This window comes from Lutra lutra, chromosome 16 (assembly GCF_902655055.1).
Source record: "Lutra lutra chromosome 16, mLutLut1.2, whole genome shotgun sequence".
Lineage (NCBI taxonomy): Eukaryota > Metazoa > Chordata > Mammalia > Carnivora > Mustelidae > Lutra > Lutra lutra.
This window is the reverse complement of record NC_062293.1, coordinates 24,120,161-24,138,356: the sequence shown is the minus strand read 5'-3', so window position 1 is coordinate 24,138,356 and position 18,196 is coordinate 24,120,161. Positions and strand designations below refer to the sequence as shown.

The 18,196-nt window shown below is 37.4% G+C and overlaps 2 protein-coding genes across 2 annotated transcripts in view; both read left to right on the top strand.

Moving 5' to 3' along the window:
• The window catches only part of SKAP1 (src kinase associated phosphoprotein 1), a 285,865-nt gene that overhangs the window by 90,944 nt on the left and 176,725 nt on the right, over nt 1-18,196 (top strand). The gene's annotated exons all lie outside the window — the stretch shown is intronic.
• LOC125087025 (dnaJ homolog subfamily A member 1-like) lies at nt 13,656-15,102 on the top strand. Its single transcript, XM_047706863.1, has one exon. The coding sequence runs from the start codon at nt 13,755-13,757 to the stop codon at nt 14,946-14,948; it is 1,194 nt and encodes a 397-aa protein (XP_047562819.1). The 5' UTR covers nt 13,656-13,754; the 3' UTR covers nt 14,949-15,102.

The window sequence follows — 18,196 nt, the reverse complement described above, 5'->3', positions numbered from 1 at the left end:
CTATTGAATATCTATATTGGATGCTTTTATTCATTCATGAGTTTAGAAGCTGTGTGGAGGATACGAAGAGGAATAGGATATGATGCCTTTCTAGTGAGTAAATAATCTAGTTGAAGAGAGAAGATTAGACACCCCCACAACAAAGTATACAAATCATAATCAAGTGGTGATTATTAGGGACAGAGTTTGCAGGGGGGAAAAAAAAACAACAACACTTGGTTGGACTTGCAGTGGTTTGGAAAAAAGTCAAAATAATATTTGGCCTGAGCCGCGGCCTAAGTGTTTTTAGAAGTCTATTCCAGACTGGGAGTATGGGCTGAAGTCCATTCTCCGAAAGGTCAAACCTTTATGGAGCTTCCACTATAATTAGTAGTGAAATAACTGGCCATTTTTAAGTGCAAATAGTTGACTTTTAAGTGAGTGACTTGGCAAATGAGATTAAGTTTTTCATCCTGCCTCGAGTATTCGTTATTTCTCTCCAAATTCTAAAGTAGTCAACAAGGTTAACGGTAATGTGGAAGTTCTAATACATGATTATTGAAGATGTTAGTGTGGTCATTACAGTGGTGGTAAAATGATATGCAGTGTTTTGGTTGTTAATGTAACATATTTATCTGATTGATATATAAATCAATCAGAGTTGGGAAGGGTTTATATATCTTGTGTGCTGTTTATTAGAAAATCTTATATACCATGCTTAATTACCTTGTTCTTAGAATCTACAAATGTATTATAATTAAACATAGCATCTGCCTTATAGATGAACACCAAATCACCTGAGGGTTAGCTATCTTACTTAGAGCTGTCATTTCTAAAGTTCAGGAATTCCGTATTCTCAGTACTCTCTCTCTGTATATGTGGATATATATATATATATATATATATATTTTTTTTTTTTAATGGTGATTTGTTTTTTCGAATGGTAATTTGGTGATCTTTATTTTTCTGCTATCCATAAATTCTTTGACCTATCATAGAACTCTGACTTTTCAAGCAAAAAGTGAATGTTAGAATGTTAGTTATGCTGTTTAAAACACTGTGGAGGGGTGCCTGAGTGGCTCAGTGGGTTAAAGCCTCTGCCTTTGGCTCAGGTCATGATCCCAGGGTCCTGGGATTGAGCCCCGCATCAGGCTCTCTGCTCATCAGGGAGCCTGCTTCCTCCCGCCCCCCGCCTGCCTCTCTGCCTACTTGTGATCTCTGTCAAATAAATAAATAAAATCTTTAAAAATAAAAAGTAAAATAATAAAACACTGTGGAAACACCTGTTAATCTAGAATATTGTGTTCTGTTAGGCGAAGATTGTTGAATTCACAAACTATATTATACTTAAGCTCTTGACTATGTTTCTGACTTTGAGTGGCAGCCTTTTTTATGTTGGGCCCTACGTAGCTTACGCCCAGACACATTAGTCTAGTGGGAAAGAAGGATTATACAGAGTAGTTGCTCAGGCTTGTAAAATTAGGATTTATAGGGGAATTTTTCCTTCGTGGAAAGTTTTCACTTATAGAAGCCTTTATTCAACTTAGAAATCCATTTCTATAAATTGTTAGGGTATAGCTTACATTATATTTTAGTATAATGCTCTGAAAGATAAGCATAATTGTTGTCATGGTTAATTTTATAATTAAGTTATTGCATAGTAATACTTGGATTTTTTTTAATCAACAAAACATAGGGTTAACTGAGATCACAAGCTCTCCTCTCTATAGATGATCATTATCGTCATTGAAAGACGTTTATGAATGTCCAAGAACACAGTTGGGCCTAGAGATTGTCACAGCTTAGGGGAAAAAAATCACTTGAGTTATCTAATCTAGCCCTTCTAATGAATTCACATCATTCTTACTAATATCTCATTTAATTAATTATCAAATATAGCGATTATGCTTTGTACCCTTCCCTTGCAGGACATCTTGCCCGCCCAACTATTATTACTAATTTATTCTTCATGTCTAACCTAAACTTTTCCTTCCTTAGTTTCAGGCCATTGCTCTTTTCTATACCATCTTCTGAGACTGAATAATTCCCCTAATTCATTTATATTGTTACCTTTAGAAGGTTTTTAAAGACTATGAACATTTATCCCCAGAGTCTTCACTTTTCCAAACTACATAAATTTCAGTTCTCTTAATCCTTACCTCACTCTGCCCCTGTCATACTCTCCAGTCCTTGGGTATTTTATCACACTCCTTGATATTTTCCATTCCAAGGGGATCACCTAACCAAGAGAGCTGCCTTTTGGGGAGGGAAGTAATAAAGCGTAAAATCTCATATAAACCACGAGAAGATGCCTAAGTGTTTTTCTGATATTGGTGTTGGTGATCATCTGGCAGGCACACCAGTGTAGGGCTTGTTTTGGCATATGTTGGGATATATGTGTATTTTAATGCCTTAATGTATTATGGCCTGTTGTAATTGAATGTCTATAAAGTAGCAGTTAAGAGGGTTTTACAGACCTTAGAAGAGATCAGAATTCTCTAGCCCCCTCTTGTGGTAAAAGAAAATACTACTTTGGGGCTTTCTTGGATTATCTGGTTTTGGCTGATGAGGAAGGCTAAAAATACATCACTTCTCAACATGTGAGCATAAAAAATGAATCAAAAAATTTAAAAAATTATAAAATTCTAAAATTTAAAAATTATACACACACACATATATAGGCATATATATGTACCCAAGCGCACATATACTTGGATGTGAGAAGTTCCTGTTCTTTTATTAATGCCCTAAAACCTGAAAGATATTACTTTCTTACAACCGTCATTTCCATATATTCTTATTACATAAGTTAGGATGAGGACAAATAAAATAAAACTATAATCTTGAGGGTTTTATATTCCTACATATATAAATAAAGGAGGCTTGTATATGAGTTTTAAACCAAATTTATAGGTACTTTTTTCTTTGCCATTATAAACCCATGTGGTTAGCATTTCTAACAGATGTAAATAGATATCCTAAATCCCCTATAACATATTAATTTGACCGGTTTTATAATTTATTATTGTAGCATTCCTTCTATGGTAGACATATTCAGATATTCATAAAGGCCTAGTAAGTAGCAGATAGCTGAAGGGAAGACTAAATTGGCATGCAAATAAGTTCATGTATCTTGCCTATGGAAAAAAGTTTCTACAGGCAGTACAAAATTATGTTTCTTTTTCTAGGACACCACTGAAACTAACACCTCTGTCTTGGAATAGTTGGTGTATAGAAAAGAACCAATGAGGAGTTGTTATTAATGTGCCTTACCTGGCAACCCAGGAAGTGAAGACATTCAAATTAAACACTGCCCCTAAGTAATTTTTGTGTTTGTTTTTTTCTTTTTCTTTTTTTTTTTTTTAAGCGACTCTAAAATTTTAAGTAATGGTTTTAGGTAGCTTGCCTTCATGTTCAGGTCACATTCTAATGAAAATATGGGGTCCTATCTGGAAATTCTGAGAACTCTAGAAATAAATGTGGGACCATGCTTTTTAATATTAGATTTTTTTTTTTTTTTTTCCTAAAAGGGTATATTGAGTGTTGCACCAATTGAGACATCGCAAGAGCGGAATGGCATAGACATAGCAGAACAAAATGAAAAGATTTTTTTTTTTTTTTTTTTTTAATTTGACAGAGAGATCACAAGCAGGCAGAGAGTCAGGCAGAGAGAGGGGAGGAAGCAGGCTCCCCGAGAGAGCAGAGAGCCCGATGAGGGGCTCGATCCCAGGACTCCGAGATCATGACCTCAGCCGAAGGCAGCGGCTTAACCCACTGAGCCACCCAGGCGCCCCGACAATTTTTTTAAATAGGGAAATTAATTCACTTTGTGTGCTTCTTTCTTAAGATGTGTGAATAAAATTTAATCTCAGCTATTTATTAATTTGTGGTATTGACATTCCTCTGAGCATCTGGACACAAACTTTAACACACCTAAAGATAAAACCTCTTAAAAACAAAGCTTGAGTCTTAGTAGGAGTAGTCTGATTTTTACACTTTTCAAAAACAATGATTTGACAGAACATTTTTGAGATTTATCTGTGATCAGGTTAGGTGATCGTATACACCCCGATTTTCTGATCTGTGCCGGGTTTCTCAAGCAACGACCAGACCTGATTTTTTTTTTTCTATGTACATGCTGCACTTTTCATGAGACTGAATAATTTGTGGATTTTCATAAAAATTTTGGAACATTATTTTAAGTAGAGAAGCAGAAAATGACCCTTAGTTATACACGCACCATTTACTAGCATGTATATTCCAATTGGTTTGGTCACCAAAAAATTGTGACTGCTCTTGGACACACTTTCTTTGACTATTGATTTTAAATTATATGTACATATTTTCACAAAGCTCTCTGAAACGTACGTTCTTACTTAGAGATCTGTCTATTGGAAAAATATCTATTTAATTTTTATTTATTTTTTTAAAAGATTAATTCTATAATAATTATATATTTACTTAAATCTATTAATCAGTTTAAGTTTGAATTCTTTAGCATTAAAATTAGGGAAATTATAATGATCAGTTTCTTGGATATTGTAACTAATAAGAGTATAATGTAGAAATTGTTTGCAAAAGTTTGACTTTTCTAACCATAAGGAGGTGTCAGAGGGTCTTTTGGAGTATTGTAGTCATTGTTGGTATAGGTTAGAAGAGATTTGCCTAGGAAATTATATCTGAGTTCTTATTAAGTGTCTTATTATAAATAATAACAATTTTCTTTATCACATTATTTAAGCTGAAAGGAAGGTAGATGACTTGTTCCTTCCTTGTCTTCTCTATATGTGTAAATACCTTCCTCTGTAAAGCAAGTATCTTTCTGAATTTTCTTACGGAATACCAGGGCAATTCAAGGAGCTCTTCATATAAAATCTTCTGCATGTTTTCTTCCCCCAAAATAACAAATCTATTTAAATTTGATCGTGTTGCTTTTTAAGTGTTTGCCTCTTCATATGGAAGCCATTAAAATTCACCTTCATTTAGGATGAGAGGCATTAAAAAGGAGCCAAACAGAGAAGACTTTTACTATTTTTTAAAGTTGTTCAAATCCTGCTTTTCAAAAAAAGCAACTTCTCACTGCTTTTGTATCTGTCCAATGGATAAATTATCAAATTTGTACTGTAATTTAATTCCAAATATGTTACCTTTGAGGAAAGAAATGTTTCATGTAGTGTTAAGGGACAGTCTTGCCAGTGGAAAACCTTTTTCGACTACGTGAGAAGTCCCAGCTTTACCTAACTGAAAGAGAAAAATACATGCCTGAATAATGACTTGGCATATCAGACACAAGAAATTTAGAAGAGATGTTGGAGAAGTTGGTATTAATTCCAGTTCAGTTAGGAAAGCTAGGTTACTCCATGTCTAGCAAAAATACGTGGGGGCTAACTTGTGAAGGTGCATAAATTCATAAACGTTTAAGATGTTTACCTTTCATAACTGATGGTGGCCTTCCTCTGGCATTTTTGCTGTTTCTTACATTCTTTTTGTTTGCTTGTTTATTTTAAAAAGTTACTTAAGGGGAAATCTCTGGAAAGGTGCAAGTGGTGATTTGGTAAATTCGAACAGCTGAGTTCATAATGAGGCACATTTTACAGTCACTTATGATCATTACAGGGTGATATACTGTGGGTTTCAGTTATGACGGCTACAGTCTGACTCACTCTCCATGGCAGAGCAGAGGTCCTGGTCTCGCGCTGCAGAAGCCAGACCGAAGTAAAAAGTTTTCTCTTCCTGTATAAAGTAGGCAGAAATTGAGTTCTGTCTGATTTAGTTATAATGTTCTCTAAACTCTTAACCAACTGATCACTCACAATAATTCTAACATATTCTGTTTTCAGTCCAAGTGATATAGGAGCATGCTGGGTATGATTTTCAATATATGGCAAAGGTGTAAAATTAAGAAGAGATTTTTATGAAATTTTTTGCACACTCTGCTAAATGAATTACTGGAATTCCAATAAGGAATTAGAAAAACCTAAAAAGCAGTATGGGTTTTATTTTTCCCTCAATCCTTTCAGCTCTCATAAATGTCTCCATGAAACCTATATCTGCAGGGTTAGAAAAGAATATATCCTATAATATTTACCTGATCAGGGAGATTTTTAAAACATGGCATCTCAGTGTGAGATATTGACTGAGGTGGGCTGGCAGGTTTACTGGCCCAGCAGATACAGAAGAAGGTTTGCAGTAAATCCATGTGGTAAAAAACCCCCGAGAAGTTTTTGATTAAGAAACTTTTACTATCCTTTTAAAATGAAATATGCTGGTCATTTTTTAAATTATCGATAAAAGCAGATATTTTATGTCGTTGTCTGAGTCAGTTTCTGAAGTATATTTTAATGAGTTTGTTATATGGAAGTTTCTGGATTTCTAAAATGCTAACTTAGACCACCATCCAGCATATCCAGTGAATGTATAAAAAGAAATGATAAAAAATAAGTCTATTCAGTAAAAATTAAGAATAAAATTTTCTATCTGAAGCCAGGAAGCCTACATTCAGAGAAGGGTTAATAGTATTATTCTTTTAGAAATGTTATCAGTAATTTAAAGCTGTAGTAATGTTACAAACTCTGCTGATTGGCAAAATTAAAGAAAAATATTTTAAGATAACAGATATAATTTTTAAAAATATATGTAGTTTTTAAAAAACAAACTAAAATTATGAAGTGGTTTCTACAACTGCATTACAGATTACATTTCTATTTAGAGTCAGTAAAAGCAATGATTAATTTAAAACATAATGTGAAATGACTCTCTAAAGTGGTAAACAATTTTATTGGGCATATGAATTTAGAAATAATATTTTGTGTGAAAGTTCATAGTTAGAGTAATTTTATATTTCATTGAGAATGAAATTTTGAAGTCTGTGCCTATTCCCTCAAAAACCACATGTTCACTGAATAGATTCTCCCCTTAGATGTTTTATTAACAAGTCCTTGAATTTTGCATAAAAGCCAGTGTTCAATCCAACTAGACTTTTAAAAAAGTCTTATATGATTGAGTGTTTTAAAACTTTTTGATTTAATGAGGTAAGAACAGAGGTTAAAAGAGATCCATGTCTCAAATAGATTTTTGGGTGCTGTTCAAGAAGAGCCATGTGTCCATATACCCTCCCAAATTAAACTTAATTTTTAAGAAATCCTCAACACCACAGTAACAAAAACTGCTCCTTAACTCACGGGGACCCTATGTTCTACTCCACAATTTCAGGAGAAACAGCTAAAACAATCGGCATCATTCTTCACCTAGATAATGCTTTCTCTGCAGCTAATAGCTCCTTGTTCATCAAGGAAACGAATGTGCGCTGAGGTGACATGCTCTTCACCCACTGCTCTTTGTTCTAGGGTCCCTCAGACTGATTATATCAGCCTCAGCACTGACAAATAACCCCCCAAACTTTAACACTATGTTAAATTGAGTTATGAGGTTTTAAGGTTACACTCCTCTGGCTGAAGGTTGATTGTCTCTGAGAGATAAAGGAATCGTGCTCAATGATAACAGAATCCTTTATCTCTTGCCATGGGATAATCCCAGTTATTGAACTCAGAGCTCTCTTTATTTGGTGACTTGGTCACTCTCTCTCTCCTTCCTCTGGAATGACTGGGTACTAGATTGGTTTTCAGTACTCTTCACCTCCTCCCTCAGGGTTAGTTCAGAAAGACCCACAAGTAGCTGATGAAGGAACAAGACAACTCAAGCAAACAGAGCAGCTCCTTGAAATACACTGTCACTTAGGGCGTACCAACTGCTAGAAGCAAGAAACTTGGTTCTTGTTTGCCCTACTCTTGGCAGCATGAATGTGTAAGAGGGTCTGAGGATGCAAAATGTTTCCCTTCCCTTTCCCACAGCCCTCCAATTTCTCATGCATGTGTTTAACTCTGATAAAATAAAAGTTGTGATATTTGGATTATGCCCTGAAGGCATATATTTCATACTTATTGTCCAGGCATAATTTTAAGCTACAGCCTCTCTTGGTGACAGTGATGAGGTGACAGTTCTGTATGCCAATCTTTGCATTTCCAATCCAGCATGCTACTCCTTAAATGTCTTTGTAATACTTAAAACTACCAAGTGATGGCAAATTAAGACCTGTCTGATGAGTTGTGAATGCTCAACTTTTTCTCTATATCTTGCAAACTTAGGATAACTGTTATGAGTAGAATTGATAATACCACAGTGGAAAAGTTTAGTTTGTCTGCATCCAAGGAATACCAGAGAAAGCCCTGTTTGGGGAGAAATGTTTAAATAATGCATAACACCATCCTACAAAAGGTTTACTGGCCTGACCTTCATTACCAGCAACAATCACTTAGCATCTAACTATCCTGAATATATGGCACTCTCTAAAGCGAATTCATAGGACCTGCCTCTATACTACATTTGTTGAACTCATACCATATGCCAGACAGCTTTTTTTTACATACATTATCTCTAATCATCATTACCACTGCACAGCATAATTATTATTATTCCCATATTACAGATGAAGAAACTGAGCCTCGGAGAGATTAATTTGCCCAAAGCCCTCCCCTAATTAAGTCGATCTCAACAAGTCTCTATGCATCCAAAGCATCTTTGCTTTGATTATGCATCCATAATCTTTCCGACATGGCACACTGCCTCACAGAAAAAAACAACAACCTCTGTTGTTATTCCCTCAAATACTTGTGTATCCTGCTAAAAGGGAAAAGTAGAAGGTCTGGACTTACTTGAAAAAAGGTAGGTGCTCAGCGAGCACCTACCCCCTGGCAGGCCTTGTGCTAGCATTTCCACAATTTCATTTAATCGCTTTTTAAGTCCAATATTCCAAAGCTAAAGGGCATCTAATTTCAGAGCTTATATCTACACCACATTGTCTAACAAGATTGTAGAGAGAGAGGAACGGTGCTCCCGCACCATAATGCTCTCCAAACAAACTTTCTTCAATGATGAAAATGTTCCGTAATATTCATAGTAGTTAATGAAACAGCTACCACCAGACGTAGCTACTGAACCCTTGAAAATGTGACTTGCAAGACTGAGAAACTGAATTTTTAAAATTTAAATTTATATATACCTTTAAATGGTCTCTGGTAGCCAATAGCTACCGTATCGAAGAGCACAGCTCTCAAAAAATGGCGGCTTCTTGACTAGCTAATCAAGACAACCTGGAAATAGTATTTCAGAAACTTCCTGAGAGATGGATTGGATGGAAGTTGGGTGGGCAAGGGAGAGAGGAAAGGAAGGCTCAGGCACAGGCCGTGGCTGAAGAGGAGGTCAGGGGTTTGAGGTACATGAGTAGGCAGGAGAGTTAACAAGTGAATTTATGTGAGAAGCCCAGGGAAAACAGGATGTGGAGTGGAAGGAAAGTTGGCCTGGCAAAGTGCTTTGAAGAAGAGCATTAGAACCCATAGTTAATGGATTTGCACAGATTGAAAGGTAAATAAAATCAGCATTTTTTTTCCAGTATTCACCAGCTATAAATCGTTACTCGTCATTTTGATGAGTGGCTTTGGAGTGGGTTGTTTAAATGGCACTGTGATGTTTGTGTCTGGTAGAAGCTTGCAAGTTCCTCCTCCCACAGAATTCACAGAGCTCCTGACTCACAGGGCTGTACGTTTCTGGGGCGTGCCCAGGAGGCTGTCGTTTATTCCTTCACAAGTACTCATTAAGTCATATATATCATCTTTTTGTTTTGTGTTAGTGCCATATCTAACCTTTCTCAAAAAACTGATTCTTTAAGACATTAAAATATTTTTTCATTATGAAACTAAGCCCCTGCTAATGTCACTATTTGGTACACGCTTATAGTACTTTACAGTTTAAAAATCTTGTTTTTGAATGCATCAACCCATTTAACCCTCAGAAGTCTCATGAGGTGAGTGGTGTGTTTGACTGATGGCGGGGTGGAAACTGAGCCGGGGATTTGTCTGGGTTCAGGTACCTCTCATGTGGCAAAGCTAGAACCAGACAGAAGCTAGGTAATTGCAGGGTCTGAGTTCTCTGACCACACTCTTGCCAAGGTTGTTATTTTGGCCTTCAACTTCCTCTACAGGGATGAGTACAGATACCCCAGTGAGCTGTAACACTTTCATGTGTGGGTTTCCACTTTTCAAATTAAGAAACTAAGGCACACGTAATCAGTAGTATTGTAATAACATTGTATGGTAACAGATGGTAGCTAACTTGTGGTGAGCGTAGCATAACGTAAAAAAAGAAAGAGGAGAAACTGACGCACAAAAATAATGTCAGACATGAGTCATCAAGCCTTTGGGTCCACCTGGCAATTTGCAGGAAAAACAGGGGAGAAGAATATGTGAAACTGTGAGCATGCAATTAGCAAAATTTGGACAATGAGAAACTCTAAACAATTGAATATCCCAGGTTCTTCAATGAATAAATTATAAGGAAAAGTAAGGGATGAAAGGCCAAGAGATTTATAAGCCATAACATTTTTTTTTACATAGGCAAATTTTTTAAAAGGAAAGAAAAAATTAAGGTGCAGATATATTGGAACCCCAATCTGAAAACTAGGATTTATTTTCTGGTCTACCACTTAGTATCTTGAGCTTTATGCCTTTCTGTACTTAAGTTGAAAGAGTGGCCCATTAGGTTCATATTTAGCAAACACTTTGGAAAATACATATTTAAACATTTCAAAAAGAAATAAGTGGTAGTTTCTCTTTTGTATGCTAACCCAGCGGTCTATTCTGAATGGCCATAAAAACCTTTGCCCAACCAGTCATCTTATCACATACCTTGTATCATCACTTAAAACTGTTCTTTGGAAAGAAAGCATTTTGGACTGAGAAGCTTCATAATAAGTTACTAGTGTTCTGTAAATCTTGATAATGCTTGAGTTTATGGCCATCGGAACAAGGAATAATCTAGAAAAAACAGTAAGGAGAAATTATTGAATATGTTATTAATGTCCTGCTCTAAATTCTGATCTGCAATCAATATGAGAATGAAAACAAACATAAAAAAAAAAGATTTCAAACATAAAAGGAATGAACTTATACTGAGTTGCAACATCCCAAGTGTTTGAATTTGCTCTGGATAAACCACTTAACACAAAATCAGTTCTTCACTCACAATGGTGCTGAGTTTGCAGGAAAAAAATTTTTTTCCAATGAGAGACAACCTTGCAGATGTCATTTCCAATCAATTCTGAAGCTCCAGAAGATTGAAGAGCCTGAGCCATTTGACCTGTAGAGTTTCCTACAGGCTATGATAGTTTCTTTTGTTTTTATCACCTCTATTTCCCCAGCTTTGAAACAAATGAACTTATCAAGCTTTCGAGAATAATATGGGACAGGAAGATTTTGACAGGCGTACTAATTAGTCTGGCTCATGCTAAAATAAACAATACATTTCCCCCCATTATCAGGGGGTTCTAGCAAGATGTATATACAAAGGTATTCGTATTTGGGGTTGTTTACAGTAAAAGTGGAATTATTGATGCTTTACACCCTTGGAAGGATTAGGAAGTGTTATAAACGTAGTTTAACATGACTGTTTTTAAGTTTCTCCATATTCCACTTGGTTGGAACTTGCAGATCTTGGTTCTTGGCGTATAGAGATAAGGTGTGTGTACGCGTGTGTTTGACAATGCGAAGCATGTTTTGTGTGCATTAATGAACAATTTCCTTTTTTAAAGTGAAAGCAAGGGATGCCTGGGTGGCTCAGTTGGTTAAGCGGCTGCCTTCGGCTCAGGTCATGATCCCAGAGTCCTGGGATCGAGTCCCACATCGGGCTCCTTGCTCGGCAGGGAGCCTGCTTCTCCCTCTGCTTCTGCCTGCCTCTCTGTCTGCCTGTGCTTGCCCTCTCTATCTCTCTCTCTCTGACAAATAAATTTTTTTAAAAAATCTTTAAAAAATAAAAATAAAGTGAAAGCAATTGTAACATGAAGACTTTTTTTCCTTATAAATATCTGGTAGAGCTTTTGAAATAGAAGATCAAAGTTTGGAAATGGGTGCCTCGTTTTCCCTTCCATAAAGATTACTAATGAATACCCCACGAGATTATACTTTTAAAAATCAGGACACTTCCTGTCTTTATTTAACACCTGCAGATTCTTATATAGCTCATTATATCAAGAATTGAAATCTGATTTATTAAAAAAATTTTTTTTAAATTATTTAAAAAAAAGAATTGAAATCTGAAATCAAACTTGCAGCATTTTCTGTTAAAAAAACAAACGTGGAAAGTTGTGACAGTAATCTATACATTCATCCAGCAAACATCTGTTGGTGCCTGGTGTATGTCAGACACAGCCAAGCACTGAGACTACAGAAATGAATAAGACATGACCCTTAGCTCCAAAAAGCACACAGTCTATTGGAAAGACAATATTTGAATGAGTAATTTGACTACTTAGAAGTAAACATTGAAGGGGGGACCTGGTTGGCTCAGTCAGTTAAATGTCCAACTCTTGATTTTTGGCTCAGGTCATGATAGGGTCATGAGATTAAGCCCCCACACCATGCTCTGCACAGGGCATGGAGACTGCTTCAGATTCTCTCACCCCCTCTCCCTCTGCTCCCTACACCAGCCCTACTCTCTCGCTCTCTCTCTCAAAAAGAAGAAGAAGAAGAAGAAGAAGAAAACACTAAAAATGACAAATATAAATAGTGTTAAAGAGCATAGTGAAGGATATATCTGGGAAGGAAATGAGATCAGGGAAGGCCTCTCAGAGAAGGTGATATTTGAATTACATCATAAAAGATCTATAGGAATTTATCAGACTGACAAGGGTTGGGCAGCAATTAGTGAAAATATTCAAGGTTGGGCAAAATTATAGAACGTGGCCACACACTGCAAGTAGATATATTGGTTAGTGTAGTATTTCCAGAGGGAAATATGGGGGAAATGTAACAAAAACTTTAATTGTAAATGCCCTTTGACTTGACAATTCAACCTTAAATATACTTTAAGAAAATAAATATCCATAAATATGTTTAAAGTTATTCATTGAACACTTGTTTATAAAAGAACAAAATTGGAAATAGGCTAAAAGTCTAAGTTGCTAGCATGCAATGGAATATACGCAACCATTGGAAGTGATGTTTATAGAAGAATATTTAATGCGTGGAAAGATGTTCATACTCTATTAAATGAAAATACAAGGTTATAAGACATCATATACAATAAGTTCCGACTTTTTGGAATAGATGTCCATGTGTGCATAGCATTCCAATGTTCATAGCAATGTTCACAATAGTGAAACTGTGGAAGGAGCCCCGTTGTCCTTTAGCAGATGAATGGATGAAGAAGATGTGGTCCATATGTACAATAGAATATGACTCAGCCATCAGAAAGGATGAATACCCACCATTTGCATCAACATGGATGGAACTGGAGGGGATATGCTAAATGAAGTAAGTCAAGCAGAGAAAGACAATTATCATATATCACTCATATATGGAACACAAGGAAGAGCATGGAGGACCATAGGGGAAGGGAGAGAAAACCAAATGGGAAGAAATTAGAGAGGGAGACAAACCATGAGAGACTCTGGACTCCCAGGAAACAGAGGGTTACATAAGGGAGGGGGTGGGGGAATGGGGTAGCCGGGTGATGGGTGTTAAAGGAGGCACATGTTGAGATGAGCACTAGGTGTTATATTCAACTAATGAATCATTGAATACTACATCAAAAATTAATGATGTAGGCGGAACTTTCCAGAACGCTCGGTGAGACGCGGAGGAGCAGCGGCTACCCGAGCTGCGCCCAGCAACGCGCTCCTTCCCGCTCCCCCACATCGGCCTCGGCCCTCTCACCGGCTGTAGAAAATGGTGAAAGAAACCACTTACTATGATGTTTTGGGGGTCAAACCCAATGCCACCCAAGAAGAACTGAAAAAGGCCTACAGGAAACTGGCCTTAAAGTACCACCCTGATAAGAATCCAAATGAAGGAGAGAAGTTTAAACAGATTTCTCAAGCTTATGAAGTACTCTCTGATGCAAAGAAAAGGGAATTATATGACAAAGGAGGTGAACAGGCAATTAAAGAAGGTGGAGCTGGTGGTGGTTTTGGCTCCCCCATGGACATCTTTGATATGTTTTTTGGAGGAGGAGGAAGAATGCAGAGAGAAAGGAGAGGTAAAAATGTTGTGCATCAGCTCTCAGTAACCTTAGAAGATTTATATAATGGTGCAACAAGAAAACTAGCTCTGCAAAAGAATGTGATTTGCGATAAATGTGAAGGCCGAGGTGGTAAGAAAGGAGCAGTTGAGTGTTGTCCCAATTGCCGAGGTACTGGAATGCAAATAAGAATTCATCAAATAGGACCTGGAATGGTTCAGCAAATTCAGTCTGTGTGCATGGAGTGCCAGGGCCATGGGGAACGGATCAGTCCTAAAGATAGATGTAAAAGCTGCAATGGAAGGAAGATAGTTCGAGAGAAGAAGATTCTAGAAGTTCATATTGACAAAGGCATGAAAGATGGCCAGAAGATAACATTCCATGGTGAAGGAGACCAAGAACCAGGACTGGAACCAGGAGATATTATCATTGTTTTAGATCAGAAGGACCATGCTGTGTTTACTCGGCGAGGAGAAGACCTTTTCATGTGTATGGACATACAGCTGGTTGAAGCACTGTGCGGTTTCCAAAAGCCAATATCTACTCTGGACAACCGAACCACTGTCATCACCTCTCATCCAGGTCAAATTGTCAAGCATGGAGATATCAAGTGTGTGCTAAATGAAGGCATGCCAATTTATCGTAGGCCATATGAGAAGGGTCGCCTCATCATCGAATTTAAGGTAAACTTTCCTGAGAATGGCTTTCTGTCTCCTGATAAACTCTCTTTGCTGGAAAAACTCCTACCTGAGAGGAAGGAAGTAGAAGAGACTGATGAAATGGACCAGGTAGAACTGGTGGACTTTGATCCAAATCAGGAAAGACGGCGCCATTACAATGGGGAAGCATATGAGGATGATGAACATCATCCCAGGGGTGGTGTTCAGTGTCAGACCTCTTAATGGGGCCAATGAATAACACTGCTGGCATTTTATGTGCAGTAGTGAATGAGTGAAGGACTATAATCATAGCTCACTACTTGCTATTGTTTTTGTTTTAATATTCAACTATAGTAGTGTTTTAAAAGTTAAATGAAGAATAAACTCAAATATAAAAGCTCTGAAAAAAAAATTAATGATGTACTATATGTTGGTTAACTGAACACAATAAAAAATAATAATTTAAAAAAAGAAAACTATAATGTTCTTCGCCATAGTATTTTAATGTGCTTTTATTTCTAAATTTTTTTTTTAAGATTTTATTTATTTATTTGACAGAGAGAGATGACAAGTAGGCAGAGAGAGAGGAGGAAGCAGGCTCCCCGCCGAGCAGAGAGCCCGATGCAGGACTCGATCCCAGGACCCTGAGATCATGACCTGAGCCGAAGGCAGAGGCTTTAACCCACTGAGCCACCCAGGCGCCCCTATTTCTAAATTTTCTATAGTAGAACATTATTATTGTAATTAAAAATAAATAATAAAAATTATTTTTCAAAAATCTTGAAAATGTGCAGAGCCCTATGCCCGAAAGTTTCACTTCTAGGAATTTATTCTGAGGAAGTAAACCAATACAACTCCTGGAACATCGAGTAATTGGAAACAAGCTAACTGTCTAATTACATGGGACTGGTTTAATAAATTACGGTACACCATATGACGGACTGCAGTGCAGCCATTAAAAGTCATGTGCCAGTAGAGGAGTCATTACTGTCATAGGAAAATGTTCGTGATACATTCAAGGAAAAAAGCAGGATACGAAACAGTAGAAAGGACATATACCAAGATGTTGATAGTGGGTTTCTCTGGGTTATGGTATTAAGTCTGTTTTGTTTTGTTTTTCCTTTCATGCGTGTGTGTATTTCCTAAGTTTGATGGTTTGAACATGTTACTTTTTAAAATGAAATGTTATGGGCTTTTTTTTTTTTAATGAAAGGTGATTTGTTTTTGTTTTTGTTTTTTTTTTTTTTTTTAAGATTTTATTTATTTATTTGACAGAGAGAAATCACAAGTAGGCAGAGAGGCAGGCAGAGAGAGAGGAGGAATCAGGCTCCCTGCTGAGCAGAAAGCCTGATGTGGGGCTCGAACCCAAGACCTGGGATCATGACCTGAGCCGAAGGCAGTGGCTTAACCCACTGAGCCACCCAGGCGCCCCATGGTGATTTGTTTTTTAATGAGAGGTCTTTTTTTTTTTTTTTTTTAAGATTTTAAAATTTATTTGACAGACAGAGACACAAGTAGGCAGAGAGGCAGACAGAGAGAGAACCTGATGCAGGGCTCCATCCCAGGACCCTGGGATCATGACCTGAGCTAAGGCAGAGGCTTAACCCACTGAGCCACCCAGGCGCCCCATAGAGGTCATTTGTTTTTTAATGAGTGTGCTGTTGTGACATTAAACAAGTATCAATAATAGCTGAGGATGCCTGAGAGTCCACAGTGACCTGAGTACGTAGAAGGAGCAAACGGCAGGCACAGCATGTTTCTGTAAAGGGCTGGATGTCCCACAAAACATGCCAGCCAGACCAGAGAGAACTTCTCCATCCTGTCCCTGGAGTAGTGTTAGAGTAACAGACAGCCCAACATCCACAGTACCCTTCGGAATCTGCTCTTGCTCCCCACCATCTCTCCCAACCCTTCTATTTTGTCCAGCCCTTCATATGTGTCTCCTTCTTCATCCTACTCTTTCTTGAAGGCAGTGATAACGCCTAACCCAGTGTTGTTGTTTTATTTTCTCCTCCAGCCTCTGCAACCGGCATGGTACGTTTCACATAGGAATGCTCAATAAGTGCTTGTTAAACAAATTTTTAAATAAATTTAAAAATAAAAGTCAAAATGCTTTTTATCAGAATGCTTCCATTTTTGTGCCCTGTCTGCCTGTAGAAGCCCATTAGACTAATGTCTTCAAGGATCACTTTCTAATGATCTAAGTGAGGAACTTTTCTTTGGTTTTAATTGTTGAATGTCCATAATCCATTAAGTATAATTTAGATTCTGTGAGTAAAATTTCTTGTATATTTTCCCAGTACTAAAAAAAACATTAGCTAACACTTAGCTACACTGGAGCTCAGCTACCATATCTCGGCCCAGGAACTGATGCATTTTTGGGAAGCTTTTCTGCAATTTATCCACATTAACTTGATTTTTTTTTTCTTGCTTTGTTTTACTGTTGCCTGAAAATGTAGCAATTTCACTGTCTTCCCTCTTCTAAGCTGTTACGGGTTCTACTAATTGTGTACCAGCATCCATTTCATTTCTTACTTACAGAACACTGATTTTGTCCTAGTGGCCTTGTGCCCAGCTGAAAACACTAGCCTTAGACAAACCTGCAGGACAGAGGCCACGAGACTCCGTTCTGGCCATCAAGGTGTAAGGTGAAATCTCCAGAGGAAGTGTCCATTCCTAAATAAGAAAGCTGAGAAAGTTGTTTGCCCCTCTTGTCTTCACCCTTCCTTTTGTCCCTTTACCTTCCTCTTGCCTAGAATACAGACTTGTTGCCTAAAGCTATCGCAGCCATTGACTCAGAGAGACTGTGACTTGCCCTAGACATAGCCAATAAGTAGCAAAACCAGAAGGACGTAAATATCCAGACCACTCCTTCTGTTATACCTTGTTACACCTACCAGTTATACCAGGAAAGACTATCCCTGCCCTCAAGTGGATTACAAATAAATTTTTGTGCAAATATAGTGAAGATAGAATGTGGTAATTATATAATGTATTAAGGAGCATTAAAGGTAATTATATAATGTATTAAGAAGTATTAAAGGGGCACCTGGGTGGCTCAGTGGGTTAAGCCTCTGCCTTCAGTGATCTCAGGGTCCTGGGATCGAGTCCTGCATCGGGCTCTCTGCTCAGCAGGGAGCCTGCTTCCCCCTCTCTCTCTCTCTGCTGGCCTCTCTGCCTCCTTGTGATCTCTCTCTGTCAAATAAATAAATAAAATCTTTAAAAAAAAAAAAAGAAGTAGTATTAAAGGAGTGTAAGATCCATTATGAGTGGGAAATTCTACAGAAACTTTGGCAAGGGAGTGGGCCTTGAAGTAGAGTCAACAGTTGCAAATGGAGGAAAGGTAATTCCGGGCAGATAATGAAACATGAGTGAAGATACGAAAAGAAACTTTTGGGTGGAGTTTGGTAGTTGAATGTGGCTGGAGCATATGTTGCACGGGTGGAAACAGAAGGAGACAAACCTGGAAAATAATTTGGGTATGGATTGTG

Bases quoted from the DNA above. Each gene is read 5' to 3' on its own strand.
- LOC125087025 (XM_047706863.1), top strand. From the start codon at position 13,755: ATGGTGAAAGAAACCACTTACTATGATGTTTTGGGGGTCAAACCCAAT.